The following is a 20,094-nucleotide window of genomic DNA, read 5'->3' as shown; positions in this document are numbered from 1 at the left end:
TGTTTCTGCTGTGACTGCATCATCTGCTATTCCAAAGCCAAAATCTGATGAGACTTACATCTGATTAAGGATAGTAAGGATGTAGACATACTGTTTCTTTTTCATATATTCTTCCTTCATCTGTGCTTAGGTACATATGGTTTGTATTACTTGACTTGATTGAATTCCCAGTAAGCAGTACAACATTCATGTAGAACTGCTCTGTGATTGTTGGATGATGAAGGGCTGGGTGAAGGGTACAATAAAAACGATGACTGCTAGGATGTAAACAATCAACGAAAACACTGAGGGTAAATAATAAATATAGTCAGCACCCATGGATTGAATAAGTTTTGCAAAGTTTCGAGTAGAGGGTACCTGAAACCAGCTGCTGCCCGCTGATGCCCATGGGCATGATGCCCAGGTTGTTCATGGCCGTGGCCCAGGCTCCATGATCAGCGACAGGGACGCTCAGGTGGTTCTGCTCAGCACCCAGGTTGCCTACACCATCAGCTGCTACAGCAGGGAGAAGCAAACACAGAGACATCAGCGGCATCAGAGGACGAGCTGGCTGAACGGAATATGGGATTAAACTGTATTAAATGTAAGATTATAATATTTTCTGGAAAAAGGTTTAAAAAAGCAGCGGATGGCTTAAATCACAACATTTGATATTGTTTTTGAATAAGATACCAGCGTGACTCTGCCTGGTACAGTTTTAAGATGAGCTCACGAGCGTTTTATAATGAGTCTTTCAGAATCAGTCGGCACACTTTGAGTGTTAACCCGGCAAAGTTTTAGCTGCAGGAGTTCCTGAAGGCTCCTCTAATAAGTTCTGCTGCAGAAAATAGATTCATTCATGATGACAGAAAAGGAGTGCAGAGTGTCTCCTGACTGCAGAGTGCAGCCCGGGACAAAACATGTCAAACAGCCAAGCATTACAGCTGTCACCGATGATTTATTCAAAAATGGTCAGAGGAAATTATTTTGATAGCTTCAGTACGTTGTAACTGACAGATAGGACAGGCCAACGTGGAGAAAAGGTTTCAACAATGAGGGCTCTCTTCTCCATGGATTTATGGTATCTCTGGGAAACTTTCCCAGCAGAATCCTGTTACAGTTTTTCTTGTCCTTTCTTGGAAAAAAAAAATATAGGTTGTCCTCTATTCAAACAAATAGAGTAATTTCAGTATGTACCACTGGCCATAGCAGGGGGTCTTTTTTCTCCACTCTCTGCAGTCCTGTCATCAGATCTTTCCTCTGGCTGACGGTAGGATGGAGGGATGGATTAATGGCTGGGAGAACACAGGGGCCCATCCACTCTGAGCCACAGTCACAGCCCACCTCTGGAATACAAACAGGGGAAGTTAAAGAGTTTGAAACATGGCAAAGTCCAAAAAAAAGTCCTTGAGACTAGAAATGAATCACTAAGCCAGAAGATGCAAAAGCAGAGAAATCTTTAGGCAATTAGGAAGAAATGCTCCAATCCCAGCTGACCTTCTACCAGGAAAAGCAGCTTAAACACACACACACACACACACACACACTGATGCTTTTAAGCAGCAGTTTCTAATCTTAGAAAACACACAAAACTGTGATATAAACTCCTCTCATGCTGATTAATATGCACACAGACACACACACTTGTACCCTTTATGTGTGTTGTTAGTGGGCCGGCATCTCGCTCATTAACAGTTCCCCACCCCTGCGCTGAGCCGAGCTGTCGAAGCCACACGGAAAACATCAGAGGAACAAACTGACAGCGCTCGGCGACGCTGAATAAATCCCTCATTTCTGTGTGACAGGCCAGTTTTTTTTTTTTAACTGCATCCATGCCAATTATTAGCAGAAACCATGCAAAGCAACAACAGCACCATTGTTGTCGAGTATCGACGCCCACTGTGATTGTTTCTATTCTTACACTTTCCTCACTCAGCATGGACTTCAGTCATCCCACCACACTGAGATATATCAGCAGCTATTAGTGAGATTTTGTGCAGACGTGATCCAAAGAGGATGAATACTAATTACTTTGTTACACCTCACCTCCACAATAAAGCTGCTGAAGAAAGGAAGTGTGAAGTTGTGCGAGTCTTTTGGTTTGCGTTTTTCCTTTCTGCTCTATTTATTGCATACTTCATATGTATATACTTTAAAGTTTTAGCTCTTGGCTGAGAAGTGTTGTGTTTTTAATGTATATCAAAGTGTAATACATTTTCCCTCAGCTTTTGGTTCTCCATTGATTTATGTAACCTAATTATTCTGCCATTTAAAGAGAACACTAGAGAGAGAACTCTAGAAAATGAGATTTTGATCTCAAGGGACCATCCAGCTATTTTCTTTACTCATTTGCTCTGCTGTGGGTCACTGATGGCTGGAGACATTCCCAGTCTGCAAGTGATGCTAGCTAGCCTCCACCGGTCCAATTAAAGTTACAGGAGGAGTGGGGAGCAAAATATTTACTCAGGTTCTTGGCAATTTAACTCATGATTGTGGATGTCATTTTGTACGGACACTTGGAAGCACAAACAGAAAAGCAGGAATAAAAAAGCAAATAAACTACTTTTAAATTTACAGAGCAAAAGACTCTTTTTACAACATCATCATAGGGTTTTTTTTTTCTTTTCAATGTAAAAGTAAACCCCTGACAGTTCAGATAGATGAACCCATCAGATCTGATAACTGAAGCATTAAACCGGCATTTTTTCTAATGGCCAGCAGGGGGTAATTCCATAGCTTTCAAAATGAGTCTTCATCAATGCAACATGGCATTCTGCCATTCCATAAATTATGGATCTACTCAGAGTAAAATAGATGATAGAGCAGGATATGCTTTATGCTAGTGCTACTTCACACTGACAATTCAACTCTGTCAGATCCAACTCAAACTCAAACATTTTCCATCTTTTATGCACAGTTTGTGTTTTTTCATACAACACCAACCTGAGTTACTAAAAGATGGTTCCAAATACTTTTAATATAAACAAAAACGGGCTAAAATGGGCTGCAAAAGCAGCAGTGCCTGCCTGTCTCTTGCATTCCAGTGGCACAGTCGATGTGCTTTAATGAGGTATTGCTCCACTGATGTTAGTCTTTGCTGGGCTAATTAATGACCTATATGTTGGTGCTGGCATGTTTCCATCTAGCAGCACAGCAGAAAGATTTCCTCAGGTTTTCACTGAAAGTCACATTTTACACTGAGCTGATGTTTAAATTACAAGAGAAGCAAAAAGAAGCTCCACGTGGCTGTAATTATTACTGAAGTGTGGGTGAAAGATGACCCACATGATGTTGGAGCTAGCCGTCCAACATCAAGAATGATGTTTAAATCACATGAAACAGGCTGGGAAAAAGGGTTTCTCCCTTTTACAGAAGCATTCCCTGTTGTCCTATCTAGAAGCTGCATTTGTCAGGAGTAGACTGTATCTTTGATGCAGGATTCAAAGCATTTGGCATGCTGAACACGTTGCTCTCACTCTCTCTGTCAGCCCACTCTGCTCTGCAGCAATCACCGTTATTCACATCTGACACCAGGAAACCAGCTGAGCCCCGCGACACATCCTGCTTTAATTGAGACGCAATCATATCGATGACTTTTCATTAATGGCCGCACACTACGACGTGCAGTTGAGGGAGACTTCGAGTTAAATGTACACTTTCCTCACTGCAGTCATAAATCTTAATTATAAATGTGATGATTGGACAATATTTGCAGTTTCAGTAAAAATGTTTGCCTTCGCTGCAGGCCTCATCAGAACAGATCGGTTTTGTTTGTATCACTGGGCACCGTCTCAACACCGAGGAGGCAGCCAATCAAATACTGCCGCACTAAAGATTTACATGTGTAGAGCATATAGGACATGTGTTTAAAGTAAATGAAGACGGATGATTCTCACGTTTCAGAGCACAAAGACGCACACGCATTTTCCAAAGAGACAAACCTTAAACCCCAACCTGATCCCCTAAAACCACATCTTAACCCTCAAAGAGCCCAATGAAGGCATGAGGACCTGAGAAGATGTCCTTACAAAGACAGAGGAATGTAAGCACACACACATCCTGCAGGCAGAATTAGGTCCCCAGCGAGATGGAGGGGGATTGTGGATGAAGCTAAGGCTTATGACAGGCTGAGGAGGCTGCTGCACTGGAGAACTGCAGGAAGTTCACGAGTTTAAGAGTGCATAAAAAAAGGCACTTAGCACAGCAGCGATTTGACTCGTTGATGACGGCCTTGTCAGTCTGTCCACCATGTTTGTCCAGACTGAAATGTCTCCGTCAGCAGACGCTGATGCTATGCTACACAGTTACTCACAAATTATACTTGAGTAGCCTCTGCTTACATGCTGCACATTATCTATGAAGCTAACAAAAGGCACATTTAAAAGTCTCAGTAAAAGTCAATAAAATTTCAAATCACACAAAATAATAGTAATGACATCCACAAGGTTGACTGACACAAAACTGTGTGACATTAGCAATCCCCAGATCCTAATGACTTTGGTTTGATGCTCAGCAGGTGGTTCACAGTAGCTTTTATAGCTTTTTCTCTGAAAGCGATTCTGTGGAAGCCGTGAAAGTGAGCCAAATCGGTAAAGTTATGGGTTGGATGGCAAAACAAAGAAATCAAACTCATCACAAAGCTCTGTAGACTGGAGGAGCTCCAGATCCCATGCTTGCCCAAATATAACTCGATGCATTTGTCAGGATATAATAAAAATCATTTAGTTCTTAGCAGGTCTAAAAAAATAGGCAAATACAGTCTCAGATGAAGAACAAAGCATAATATATTAATTACACAGTGTCATTATTTATGAAAAAAAATTAAGCTAATTAAGTACACCCTTACTGCTAACCACCAAACCACCGTGCTGCTCAGTAACAAAAATATTTCTTAAAATATTGAACTGTGTCTGTTTAAATTTGGTAAATAAACAAACATGATAAAACTCAGCCCTGCTGAACACTGGTACAGTAGCATTTACAAATAACAAAATTTGTCCATGGAACAAACAAAAAAAACTGTACAAGTAGAGAACCAGAAGGTGAACAAAAACCAAACAAAAATACTAAATATCTACTCTTTCAAACTCCACACAGTGAGAGGCTTGGGCAAAGGTGGAAATGAACCCTGACCTTCTAGATGTCATTCTAGCTGTGAGGCAGCAGTGCTAACCACTACTTCACTGTGCTGCTGCTCATTAATCCAGTCTGTTAAAACCAGTATAAACCAGATTTTTAGCAGGTGCAAAACCTGATGATATTAAGTTGTTTGAACTCAAACACATAATTACAATAAAATAGACCATCAAAAAGTACAGTCTACTCAGCATTAACAAGTAATGTTCACATTCTAGGTAATTTTAAGTAATATAAAGTCAATATTTTTAGGTCAAATCAAAATCTGGGTTTACAGTGTGCTCTCTAAAAAAAGAACACGGCAGCAAAGCTTATGTTTGCAAAGCTGCATCTGAACAAACCACACAACTTCTGGAACAACGTCCTTTGGACAAGTGAGACCAACGTGGAGCTGTTTGGCTATAATACACAGCACCACAAATACAAATATAGCATATCAGCACAAGCACCTCAAAGCAACCGTCAAGCACGCTGGTGGAGAGGTGATGATTTGGGCTTGTTTTGCAGCCACAGGATGCAGGCACCTTGTAATCATTGAGTTGATCATAAACTCCTCTGTATACCAAAGTATTATAGAGTCAAACGTGAGGCCATCTGTCTGACAGCTAATACTTGGCTGAAACTGGGTCATGCAACAGGACAATGATCCCCATCACTGCAGCAAATCTACAATATCGTGGCTGAAAAAGGAAAGAATCAAGGTGTTGCAACGGCCCAGCCAAAGTCCAGATCTAAACCTGACTAAAACACCGTGGTGGGACTTTAAGAGAACTGTGCATAAAGCCAAACCTCAACGTACTGAATCAACATCGTAAAGAAGCCAAAATTCCTCCACAATGATGTGACAGACTGATAAAGTCAGAAAACAAGTTATTGTTGCTGCAAGCTATTAAATAATAGGGTGTATTTAGTTTTTACCATGACTGTGCATGTTAACATCATCAGATATTGTTTTTGAATGAATACCACATCATTGTGATGTGGCCGTCTGGAGAGAGAGCTGCACTGTGTTTCCTATCCTCTAAAACCATGCTGTCAGTCATCAGGGTCAGTTATCTAATAACAGCAGTCATCTTCCATTTAAGCCACTGCACTCGTCAACTGGAAACTTCTTTATACTGCTGTTTCATTCAGAATTGGTACATAACTAAAGCCTGAACGGTATTTTATTTTTAGGGTCTCAATCTTGACATATCAGCAGATATTAATGCAAGTATACAGTTTATTGGCGTTACACTGAAAAAGGAAACAAATCACATCATTTATTAACTTTCCAATAATGCTTTTCACAAACTACTTAGCAGCCTACAGTGTTAGACCCAACACCACAGTCTGCTTAACAGCAATGCATACTCTGCCACATGTGCTGCAGAAAGTTCTTAGAATATTTTAAAGAATAGAGTCAGTATATACTCTCTCTCTCTATATATATATATATATATATCCCATTCTTTTACATAATCTTTTTTTTTTAAACACTGATTACTGCTTCACCAGAAAAAGAATTACAACTTGCAACAATAACTAATGATGGTATTCAAGAATGAATATTAGGTTGATGAGTGGTTGATAAGAAAAGTTGAGGTGGATTTAAAGGAGCTTTCTGGGTTTGCAGAGGGCGGCAGTAATGCAGAAAAATCTGTGTGATGCAGAGCTTATGTAAAGTATGACAAAGAGGCACTCAGTGCTGCTATCATCTCCTTCTCTCTGTGAGCAGCACAACAACAACACACACAGACAGACATACACAAACACAAACACTCTTTATCCAGGTAAGAATCATATGTTTAATGGGCCACAGCAGGCAGTTACTTGAAATCTACACAGAAGCAAACACCTCCAGCCATGTACTCTCTACAACAACTGTCTCTTTTTTTTTCAGCTGCTCACTCGTTCGTCCCGACCGGTCTCGGCTAATCTGTCTAATTTTCTGTGTGGTGAATGTGAGCATGCGTCTATTTGGAGATGTAATGTACCATCACAGCCTTCAAAACTACCTCATCTTTGATATGTTTTCTCAGGTGCCTGGAGGTTCAAGTGGCTTTTCTCTTTCCAATAAATGGATGGAGTACTTAAAGTAATCTTATTCTGTACATGGCTCTAAGCGTTAAATAGTTTAATCTATGTCTATTATAGCTGTTCACCTGCATTTTCTGTTGAACAGCTAGAATATATACCTATAATACAACAATGTTTATGCTACAGTACTCTCAATGGAAAATTGCTAGTTAGTTACCTCACATAACACCAGCACTTCAGCTTCATGTAACTAAGGTAGAAAAACTGCTTGATCGACATGCTGATTCAATAGAATTTAATTTATATAAAGCACCAAATCACAACAACTGTCGCCTCAAGGTGCTCTAATGTTGTGAGCATGTTAGCATTTAGCTAAGCAGCCTTACAGGGTTGATAGTGTGGCTGGAGCTATTTACAGACACAGAGTTTCTTTTCCTCTTTCTTTGTTTTCTAAATGGATTGCGACCGTCTATTCCTGAATATCAAAATATGTGTGTGCACATGTATGTGCAATATAAAGACAACCAGTCAAATTTGGTTCAAAAACCTAAATTTGAACACTTTAACATCTTTTTTACCAAATGAAGAAGAAGCATTAGTAGAAGAAGAAGAAGAAAGATCTAGGAAGTAACTGTGAAGCCGGATCCCAAAAATTTCAATACTCAAGAGCTCCCACTCTGTGGACTTTCATAGGGTATGCTTGAGAAATGGTCCATAACAAATGGCAGCCTTACAGCAAAATGAGGATTTCAGGCATGAAGTGAGCAGTAACAGAGCATTTCTGCCTAACAGGAGTCACCACCATGTAAGTAGAATATCCACTACCGTCGACTGTCGACTGATGTTAAAGGTTTGACGAAGCTTCAGCTACAAATTGGTGGAAATGTGAACTTGTTCCTGCGGTGGCACGCTGCTTAGGTGTGCATGTTTTTCTTCCTCTTTCAAGTTCTACTATTGGAGCACAGGATTGCTCAGAGCTGATTTAGACTTCTGCGGTGAATCTTTGCAGAACCTATGACACAATGTACGTAAGTAGCCGACGCCACTGCCAGCATTCGTGCTTTTGTATGATGTTTTATGTGCTAATTACCTTGTGGTCATGTCCTGGTGTTTTATATGTGGTGCCAGCCATGGATGCAAATGTTGTGTCTCAGGTTTTTCCACTTCTTTCTACATTCCATGCCCATTTGGAAAGTTTAAGCAAGTCCTTATGTTCAGGTGACGATTGTTATTCTCTCACTGATAACTTCAAAAACTGCAGGGGGAAAGTAGCTGGTAATGCACAGGAGAAATTAACAGTACTTGAAAGACTAATGGCAACAAATGTGGGCTACATCGATGTGCCCTGTAGTTACATTTCCAGTGAGGTGCACGCGAATTTTAGAGGGATTTGCAGTTACACTGTACCTACAGCATAAATTTAACACATAAGTATAAATCCCTTGTTAGTGTTGCCAGACGTCCGCCCCCTAGTGGTGAAACCAGCAGTGACCACTGCCTTAAGGACAAAAAAGAAGACAGTGACAATTTTCCTACAGGAAGAGGCTAAAATAAGTAGAATCAGCAGCTGAGAATTATGTTCGAACTCTTTAAAGTGCAACACGTGTTCTCTATCAGTCTCCAGAGGTGGTCAGGATGACCTTCATTAAAAAATGACCCATAAATCAGAATAAACCCATCATGCCTCTCAGCTCGTTTTAGACACAAAGTGTTCCAGTTCTTATAAAATGTGTTGTAGGACGTTCCACAAATTCCATCTGTGTTAAAAATGTTAATGGAGCATGGCAACAGTCCACGATGAAAATCTGCAACCACTCAATCTTCAGACACCGTGTTTCTGAGGATGTCCCTTTCTCAACAGACCATCGAGAAATGACTGTAGATACCGAAAGACTGTCTCCTTCAGCATGAGCAAAGCACAGCTTCCTGTAAAAAGCTCCATGTGGTCCAAAATATAATTTCATAACATGACTCCACAGTTTCTGCATTTGATGGCAGCAGTGAGCAGATGAAGGGTTCATGTCAAGGGAGTCATGTCTTCCTGCTTCACTTCACCCACACAGCCCAGTACACACCGTATTTCAGTGGTTACAGCACACAGCACTACGTGCAACACAAGCCTAAAAATACAGCAGCTGTCATGCAGAGGTTACAGACAAAGGTTCATACTGAGTTGGAAGATTGTGAATGAAACATAAGTGAAGCTGTTCAGTGCTTACAGATCACCCTTGTGGGTGACTAAATAAGTGTGTTAATCACTAGTACTACCATGTGCAATGAATTCGTTTTTCTCATTGGCTTTAAGAAAATGTCCCCAAACTGTAAAAAAAAAATATACAAATGATTATGGTTCCCTGCAAAAATTGCAATGAACAAATTAGTGTGTGGATGTGCCAAAAGTTCCTGCAACTGAACTCAGAAGAAAGCGAAGGAGTTGTTTTTGGCTCCAAAGGGGGGAAAAAAGTCTCTGCCTATCAAGAAAGTACGACGCTTAAATCCTCAGGCCAGAAATCAAGAAGTGATTATGGATCTAAATTTGACAGCCACAGAAAGACAATTACAAAATCAGCCAATTACCAACTTAGAAATGTAGCAAATGTTGAGGGATATCTGTCTAATTTTTTTAAGCAGAATTTATTGCAACGGCCTAATAAAAAATAATTCAGACAGCTACAGCTCACAAACACCAAAAAGGTGGAGCACATTACTCCTGTTCTCAGATCTCCGCATTGTCTTCTTGTATCTCAAATAAGATGGATTTTGAAATATGTCTACTAATTTACAAAGCACTAAAAGGACTTAGACATAGTTACATTTCAAATCTCCTGTTGTCTTTCAAAACATGCAGAACTCTCAGGTCAACAGGAACATGCCTTCGTAGTGTTCCCAGAATGAGAACAACGGTCCTCACATGGGGAACAAACTTCCTGAACACCTGAGATCAGCTAAAATTTAATTTAAATCAGGGATTAAAACCTCATTATTTGAAGTGGCTTATCAATAAACCATGTTTGCAACGTCCTTTTAAAAGTTTTGTATTTTCATTTCTCGTGGGTGAGTCCCCATGTTCACTAAGGTCTAAAGATTAGTCACTACAGGGCAGACTAAAATAGCTGTCTTGGGTCCTCCCACAGTTTTACTGCTGTTTTGACATTGATTTCAAACCAAGGTTTAGCAGAAACAACCTGGATTCGTGGTGACGATCGCATCTACAGTAGACATTAGCATGCCAGGTACATATAACTAGAATTCTGTGAACATGGGAAACAGCTCCAGTCTTGGTTGTTATATTTCTGTCATGATTGCTTTAATCATGACATGTACACATATATGTTTTAAAGTCTCTTTGTATTTCTCTTTCTATCCCTCTTTAAAGCGCTCTGAATTACCTTATGTCTGATTGGTGCTACAACTAAACTGACTTAACCTGCCTTAGCACTAATTAGCAGGTACCTGTGTCTGTACATTTCACCCATCCATTTTGTGGATGCAGTTTACCAACCGAGCCTGTCAGGGTTGGCAACCAGAATGCTAATGCTGAGTCGTAGCCGTGATGTCACCATGGGTACGACTATTCTTTATATGCCATCTATGTTTCCAGCACATCCCCCAACACCCCGGTGTCAGTACGGGTTTGTCTCTCTTTAACTCAGTTTGGATAGGCAGTCACCCTTAATGGTTGGGAGCACCCCCACGAGCCCTGTGGTCAGAAGCTTCTCTGGCTAATTTGGCTCTGGTCAAAGTCCATCGGGTCTTTCCACCTGCACAGTTCTCTCCATCAAACACACCGACTGTTGCAGTGGTAAATGATCTTCACATATTCCCTCATGGTTTATTACATGTGCATGGCTTCACGTGCACACACGTCCACAAGCTATGCAAGGACATGCTAGGTCTGTCTGTATTGAGCTCATCTGCACCATCACTTTTAACCACTGAATACTGGATCGAGGACAGTGTGCTGTCTGCTTCACACATTCTGCGAGCAGGCCCTCTATAATTCTTTATGAATATGCATGACACACTGTATGTAGCAGCATCCTCATGAGATGCTGTATCTATGGAAACACCAACAGACCAAGAACTCATGAAAATGATATATATTAACAATTAATATATAAATACTAGTTGATCATCTAATATACGTATCAAGTATACAGTACTACAACAGACGTTTATACGGTTAAAAATAAATAAATGGCTTCAGTCAGAGGCAGCATCATCAAAGGTGGCTGCCTAAGCCTGCGGATTAGTAAGAGGTCACAAGTTTCTCTGTTGCCTTTCAATAGCCACTCTTTAGATGATGCAGTACAGATCCACAGCAATACACCTGACATGCAGTGATTCTTTGCTGTATCTGCTGTGTATCTGTCAGCTGGGAGAAATTTTTATTTACTTCTTATCGTCACACTCTTTGCCTGCCTTCTGCTGCCTCTCCTATCAGCTTACCACCAAAGCCTGTGATTTCTAAACTTCCCCCAGCCGCCTCTTTTACACTATATTTACGTGGGCATTAAATCTGCATCCACAAGAATGTGAACGCCTGCGCGATGTAAATTTTGTCAGAAGGTGAACCTGAGGCTCCATGCATCCTCCAGTTTGTTGTGACGTCATGGCGCACCAGTTGCACACATCCTCAAAGCACACACAATCGACTGGTAAACAACAGAATGAGAATAACTATTCGTCCGTGCTGTCCGTCAGTCTGTGTGGGCGTCTGATTTATTCATTTATGGAGCTATTTAGCTATTCAAATGTTGTTTGGATTGTAGGCAGGTTGCAATGCCATTCTGCAAAGGTCATGATGTCCCTGACCTGCCAAGAGGACAAACACAGCATACTAATGCAAAAATAAACCCATTAAAACCTGGCTTTGCATTCAGCATCATTTATATGCAGATGTTCAGCAAGCAATGACTACAAATGTGCAAATTAATGTCAATAACGGCGAGGAAGTGCAGCTCCAAATCATGCTGAAGCCTTACTGTGCTTTTGCTAAAAAACATCATGACAGACAGAATGTGAGGAACTGTGCATGTGATGACCTCAGCATAATGTAACCAGGTTTCTCCTTGGCCATTTACCTGGATATTTACAGGTCAAGTTACAGATACCTGTAAATATACAGGTCAAACCTGTATCAGTTTCATAAAACCTTTGGAATCAGTATTCTTTGCTTTTCTCCTATATTTGATTTTGTGTTCTATGCCCGACCTATTACTATGACATATTACACAAAGGTGCCTTGTTACATATTTCACCCTGATAAATTATAATGTGTCAGCATTAGGGTAAAAGTTTGGCTACAGTAGGTATATTCAAACACACATTTTCAGCTTAAAGGAGAAAAAAAAAAGTGCATAAGGAAACATTCTCTTTTTTTTCTTTTTCTTGCAGTATTTATGTTAGTTTAAACTATGATAGATTCATGGACATGTAAACTAGAGGCCTTTTAAGTCTTGGTATTTTAGTTTTTATCATTGGGACTGTGCTTGAATAAATGGTCAAAAGATTCTGTAAATTATTTTTCATCGGTAAATTAATCAAAGGAATATTCCGCTAATAAGAAAAGGTTCCCATTACCTGCATCCATTGACTGGATGGGTGGAGTGTTACATCCACCCATCCATTGACCCCAATCACCTCCCTTCAACACCTGTTTGGCTCTACAACGACTTCTTAACTATTATAACCACTAACATAATTTCAGTCTGGCTGTTTCAGAGGACCACTGGGTTTCTTAAGAATAAAACACAACTATGTAACTATATCTCAATAAATAGCTGTCTATGCTCTTGGTGTGCTTGTAGTCTGAGTACTGTGTTGCCCAATCACTAATGAGCTGCCTTTGGCTGCATGCAGGTAAACAGTGGAAAGCAAAAGACAGACTGCATTTGGTGAAGTTTAATATTAAAACCAGACTATTAATTTAAATCTTTAATAGCTTTTAAAAGATATCTACAGTCTATCTGTTGGTTCCCCAGGAAGAGTGCAGATGCTCTAACTATAGAACTACACGTAGCTACCTAAGGAGAAAACCGCTACATAATTCTGCAGGCAGATATGGGCATTAATTTTGAGGACTCGTTGGTTAATTCTTCATTCTCGCATAAAGATATGATGTTAGTTATTCACAAAGACATCTCTGATTTACATGATTGTCATTTGAATCGTCCTTCCTGCTCCCCCTTAGCACTCTTCAGTGTATTCAGCAAAGAGCGCAGAGACTAATCTATGGACAGGAGTGCAGGGCCTGCCATTTCCAGTGTGACTGGGACTCCCTCTTTACCCTTCAACTGTGAGACAGGGTCATGGCCCAGATATCAGTCAGTACTCACTGCAGCAAATTACTTCTAATAAAGCCTTTAGAAAGGCACCATTAAACACAGCGACTCAGAGAGAGAGAGAGAGAGATGGGCTGTAGTCGTGGCAGCAAATCCAATCAGCTCCAATCAAATCATTGTCCAGAGAAACAGGCCAGCTAAGACCCCATAATGATGACCAAATAAAATGGAGCATTTTGCATTTAACATCTGAATAGCCATCAGTGTATAAATGGTTGAAAACATCTTGGCAGGTTTTCCACAGCTTATCAAAGAGCACAGCCGGCTCCAGCGTCTTTCCTCTCTGTTCGGAGACGCGAGTTAGAAAAAGAGAAACATTTATGCAAAACTATTTAGGTGATTAGTCAGTCAGTGGACAGAATATGACTCTAACACAGTTTTAATAACCACCAGCACAGAGTGACAAATATTTGTTACTTTTTTAATGCTTTAATGCTGCATTTAAATTGAATGAATACAAGTTTAGACTGATTGTTACTGGATGCAAATCTTCCAAAAAGCAGTTCTTTGTGTGCATACTGAGCCACGTTAGAAGCTCCTCTCAGTTCCATCAGTGTTTGTTTTCTCCTGTTTTCACTGTCTCCTTTTCCTCCACATTCATTATCCCTTCATCAGGTTACTGCCCTGTAGTAAGACTCATAATGAGCCAGTGCCTAAAATTAGCAGCGAAAAGGCTGAATCAGAAAAGGACAAATAGCAATTAACAGCTTGACAAACTGAAGGCCGTGAACAGGTTGCAACAAAACACTAATTTTCTTTTCTGTGTGTGTGCGTCACACGGTGATTGGCTGCTCCTTTGATTCCTTGTGTTATGAACACGCCGCTGCCCCCAAAATCAGCCGGCTTTGCGCTGTCTGTTAAACTGTTGTAATCTGCTTCAGAGTCTTTCTCTGCACATTTCTCTCTTGTTTTGCTTTTTCAGCTTCTATTTTTTAACCATGTGCTGAACGCTGTTTATTGTGACTCTCTTTTGAAGGAAAGAGTCCACGTGAAAACTGATGGGTGCCAACCACAAACTGAGAGCAGACTGACTGCGCCTCATTGCCATGTTATTACCATCTTGATGCACCGAAGTTGCGTTGAAGATGGCAGCTGACTGCAACTGGTTCAAAGGCAACAAGATCCCAAGTTCAGTGCACACAGCTGCAATAATTCTGGTCATGCCACAGCTTCCAATCATTGTTTTCCCTGGTGCGACTGTAGCAACCAGGCTGTTAATCAGGTTGGCTGTGGTTTAATGTGAGCAGCTTGTTCTGCATCCTTTGCTTGTTGGGTTACAGTTTTTTGTTTATAATATATTTTGTGTTGCACGTGCTCAGTAATTGTTTTTAAATGAGATAACAGTTAATTCCTCTGCTAGTCTCAAATAAAGATCCCTCAAGAGTTTCAAGTTTATAGGGATGTGATTCTCACTGGGAGCTCGCACAGTGATTTAAAGCAAAAGAACTAAAACTTGATTAGAAACTAACAGAAACAACTACTGGCTCTTCTTTTATTACATATTGATATGACCAGCTTCAGGCTGTGATTACTTAAAATATTTATTTTGCTAATTCAGCAGGTCAGGAATCAAAGCTATTCAGTACACAGTTGGAAAGGATGAAGGTAACAGAATCATAAGTCGCTGGAATTATTTTAAAAGTGAAAGAAAGCGTTCACTCCTAATGAAAAGACATCCTGGGTATGATGAATATGCTTCACAGTACAGACCCCAGATGACCTTTGTGTGCTGGTTTTCTGCTGAGTGGTGCTAACTCGTTAATGTCTAACAAGACTGGAACTGATGCTAAACCACAGCTGGAGCAGGTCTGTTGTTGCCCATTTAAAAGAGCAGACAGGAAGCTGTAAATAACTCTGCATCAAGGGGTCTGTTTGGATTCTTCATGGCTTTATGATGAGGTCATCTTCACTTTTTTGAGCAGCATTCATTCTCCCCAATCTTATGTAGCATTAGATTTTTTTTCCTGTTCAATAAACGATCACAAATTTGCTTTCAACTTTCCAATAGATTATTAATTTTAGTCCCCTCTCCCCTAGAGAGCTGAGGTCATAACAGTACATGAGCAACTGTCCGAACTGACCGAATCCCCACTTTTGGTGCTGGATTTAATGGAGGCCCAGCGGGGTGATGCTTTGGAAGGTGCTGATTGTGCCTTGACTTGCAAATAAATTTAGCATTTTCTCCTCTATGTTTTTGGCCTGAATGTACAGTAAGACATTTTTCTTCTCTGTAGATTAGGTCTTGCAGAAAGTTGCAGTTACCTTGTAAAGATTTGATATTCCTATGACTTTGCATTAAGGGCTGTGCCAGAGGCTCCAAAATGCTGTAAAAGGTGGCTAGATTTTATAACTTATATGTGATTCCAGCCTGGATGCACTTCCTGTCGTAGATACTAATGGCCAATGAACATAAATACTAGTATTGTCATGGAATTTATTAGAATACAAAGGAGGCAGGAAAATTCCTATAGACGGCAGACCTGTTTGCTGGACATTAACATCCACAGAACTCAACCGCAACAAAAATAGAGAAGGAGAATGAACAATAATTATTTAAATATGGAAACAGTGGTGCACATTTCACCTATTCAGTTGACATATTTTCAGCACGAGGGGCATTTCCTGTCTAAACCTCAACCATTCTCTGTCCAAAAGAGGCAAAGGTGCCAAAATAATCTGCATATTTTCTTCCATCTGTCATGGCATTAAAATACTGTCAGGCTGACTGGGTGCAGAGTTACAGTATAAGACCAGGTTTGTGCACCTGCAGTGAATGATGCTACAACTGTAACTGCACTATAAACTTTTTAGCAGAAAATATTTTACACTCCAAAGATACCACAGATTTTGAGCTCTTCTTTTAAAAAATTCAGAGCTGTCGTGTTTAGCTGATTAATAAATTATGATTGCAAAGTGTCAACTCAGTGAATCAGACTGAGTCGCTTTTTTTTTAAAAGAAGAATTTCAGCATCTTAAATGTGATTCTGGGTCTCTGTGTCTTCTCTGACAGTCCACATACTGCAGTGTTTTTGTTCTCTGAGCAGGTATTTGAGGAGGAAACCTCGCGCTCTGGGTAAAGGAGATGGCCGTTTTTCACCATTTACTGATATTTTATAGATCTGTCACATCAACTAATCTGTGTTGGCTGATTGTGGTGTAAAACTTGCTAGAATACAGCTACCATAAAAAAGTAACACTTAAAGATTGTAAATGTAATCACGTACTATGAGATAATAGTAGCTCAAGTCCAAACGTGTCACCATTATCCCTTTAAAAATGTGCAACCTATTAGATGAACCTCACTGAGCTAATGCACGGTTTGTGTCATCTGGCGGAGCTACATTACTGAGAGCGCTCCATGCATCTCAGTTACAGCGCTGCAGCTCTTTAGACTCTGAATCAATCCACCGTGGATTGCTTAAAATTCAAGCAATGCTATTAGCGCGACTCCGGCTCCTGTTTCGAATCCATTTAATCCACTTAGGGCCTGAGAGGCAGCAGGAAGGGAGGTGGGGTGGTTCACTACAGCTGCCAGTCAGCAAAAAATAAATAAAAAAAATATGGGGAGAGATAGATGCAACCTGACATGTGTCTGACTAATGAGAACATGCAGATAGACACCGAAAACAGGCAACATGTCATTAGGATTTTATCTGTACTACATCTCCATATGGGCAGGTGATCGTAAAACTCAGATGGCATCACGATATCTAAATCACAAGTCTCGTTGCACATCTAGCTGAACTTGTGATCACGTGATTAGTGGTTCCTGAATATAACGGTAACTCCAGCTCCAGGCTAAAGGCCCAAATAGCACACCTCAGGATCCTGTTTTGATGCTACCTTCAGCTTGTCTCCTATTTTGTGATTACATGCTATTGTGCAGATGACTGTGACAAACCCAAGTTTTATAACAGTTACTGTGACACTGCAGTAACTGTTAGGACCTCACCTGGTGGAGCGCACTCATTCTACTGTGTTGGGAAACCAGCATCCTGCAATCTATAAGTCAGTGTTTTTATCCTTTCCTCCATCTAAAAGGGTATTTAACTCATTCACTACCTTAAGACTAACTTTCCAGCAGTGATTTGCTTTCTGCCGCCATAGTTTGTGTTACATAACTTGGCTGAACTTGCACCTGAGCAGGTAGCCAGCATGCTAAATAGACTGCTATTTATATAGAGCTTTTTTAGTCTCACTGAACATTCAAAGTACTTTTACACTACATGCCACATTTACCCATTCACACACACATTCATACAGTACTTTGCTGGAGAAAGTTTTAGCAAACACACATTCCTACACCACTGAATGCACCGGGAGCAATTTGGGGTTCAGTGTCTTTCCCAAGGACCCTTCAACAGACTGACTAAGATAAGCAGTGGCCCAGATGTCCCAACATCAGCAGAAATAAAAGTAAAAGCATTCATATTCAGGACAAGGGATGATCCAGGTTTTTAAAACAGGGCTATTATGTCCACACACACAAACAGGACACTTTGAAGGCCCAGCAATGCACAGGATTTGTAAACACACAGTGAGAAAACTAGATGGAACAAGTTTGGGCTGGTTATGCTCCTGCATGGAAATACTTTATATTCTATGAATGTGAACACAAACAGAGCTGAATTATGAGCGGACACATTCATTCACTGGTGCTTGTTAGAGGTGGGAAACAACGACAGCCAACAAATCAATGTTTCTCATATGATGAAGTGACAGAGGAAGCAATAAATCAGCTCCACTACATTAGGAACTGGACATGAATCCATACTGTTCCTTCCAGGTCATAAATATGCATAAAATCAAAAACAATGGCAAGATTTGTGCCAACTGATATTGTATAGTTTTTATTTTTAACTTCATTTTTATCTGAAAAGGCCAAAAACAAAGACAATCTGAAGTATTCGTTGTTTAAAGGGAGTTTTTAATCATCTTTGGAAAGATAAAAAGAGACATACACAGGTCTGCTCACCGCTGCCTGTCTACACTGGCCCCAACACACACACACACACACACACACACACACACACACACACACACACACACACACACACACACACACACACACACACACACACACACACAGAGCGTACCAGTCTTTGGTGTATCTGATGATGATAATGGTGAGTGATTACCCTGCTCAGTCGAGCAGGAGACAAACTGACTCCACAAAGACCACAAACTCTTTAGACTCTCTCTACAGGAAACTTGGATCCGTTCAACGTCAGGGTAAATTGTGAAGTATGCACCTGTGATATGACGCAACTTTCTAGAGTGTTTGGAAAGAGGAGTTATTTCTGTACGCAAACCCCAATAAGCATCGCACCAGGGAGCCTGGGCATCTGTAGAAGTAACCGCTTTCTTTGAGTCCAGCATTCATGTTCAGATTTTGCAAAAACACTATAAGGGAGGATCCAGTTTTTGAAAACTGGGATATTATTCCTGCATACACAAACAGGATACTTTTAAAACCCTACCACACTCATAAACACACAGTGGGCATCGTCCTGGTGGGCCTTTATGGGATTTTCCAGTGTTTTTGAGCTCCGTTGGGGAAAAAAATAGTTATGATACCTCCAAGTTTTGTTCAGCAAGATGAAGCGAATGTTGGCTATAAACACACCACAGTTGCATGAGTTCAGCATCACTTCCAATAAGCTCCAGTGTTCTGTTTAGAGATGCCAACAATTCCTGCAGTCACATTTAGCCACTTGTTAGCAAAAGCCTTCTCTGGGACACGTGAAAAGCTTTAAACAGGATGTATTTACTTATTATTTGCTGCAACATGGAAATGTCCAAACATTGTGTTAACTGTGGATCTTTTTTAAGCTAAAACCCATTAAAAAAAAAAATCCATGGATCTGTGACAAAGGAAGCCAAGTTGCAAAATGCAAACTCATTTTGGATTTTAGAAATCATTTTTCTCTATTATGCAGCTAAGATTTAGTTTGAGATCATGTCTGATGCAGACTGTGGATAAACTAGAGGAACAGGATGTACTGATAATCAAACAAATGCCAAATTTTCAGTGGAGAATCTGAATAGAATAACTTTAATGTCCATGTCAGTGGAAAATTAATTCATTTTAAAATTTTAGTTTAGGGGCTGACTTCTCTCTGACCTGCTGAAACCTCATCCTTGTTCCCAAGCTCATAGGTCATCAGGTCAAAGGTTGCTGCTGGTCCCACGCACTCGGTTCAAAAGTCGTGTGGATCGGGATTTTCAGGCACAGAGATTGTGGAATTCTCTTCTGCTGTCTTCAAGCTTTACAGATTCCACCGATTCTTTTAAAGGGCAGCGAAAGACATTTTTATACAGACAAGCTTTTAATTAACTTATAGTTTTATGTTGCATTTTATGCTTTACATTGTTATTTTGTTACACTTTTAGTTCTTGTGCTTTATTGTAAAGCACTTTGTGATTTTTATCTGTGAAATGTGCTATATGAATACATTATAGTTACTTACTAACCAAACTAAACTAAACTAAAATTGTTTGGCTCATCACGTCACAAATCAATCGACACTAAAATCAGCACACAGTCATAAATACACTACATTGCCAAAAGTATTCACTCACCCATCCCAATCATTGAATTCAGGTGTTCCAGTCA

At 40.2% G+C, this 20,094-nt stretch overlaps 1 protein-coding gene across 1 annotated transcript in view; it reads right to left on the bottom strand.

Annotated features, from left to right (window-relative positions):
- enox1 (ecto-NOX disulfide-thiol exchanger 1) overlaps positions 1–20,094 on the bottom strand; it is a 113,552-nt gene that overhangs the window by 44,286 nt on the left and 49,172 nt on the right. The window contains 2 exon segments of the mRNA XM_030757369.1: positions 358–495; positions 1,177–1,325. Of these exon segments, the coding sequence (XP_030613229.1) occupies positions 358–495; positions 1,177–1,186 (148 nt within the window). The 5' untranslated portion in view covers positions 1,187–1,325.

This window comes from Archocentrus centrarchus, chromosome 21, assembly GCF_007364275.1.
Source record: "Archocentrus centrarchus isolate MPI-CPG fArcCen1 chromosome 21, fArcCen1, whole genome shotgun sequence".
Classification (NCBI taxonomy): Eukaryota; Metazoa; Chordata; class Actinopteri; order Cichliformes; family Cichlidae; genus Archocentrus; species Archocentrus centrarchus.
This window is presented reverse-complemented; position numbering and strand designations above follow the sequence as displayed.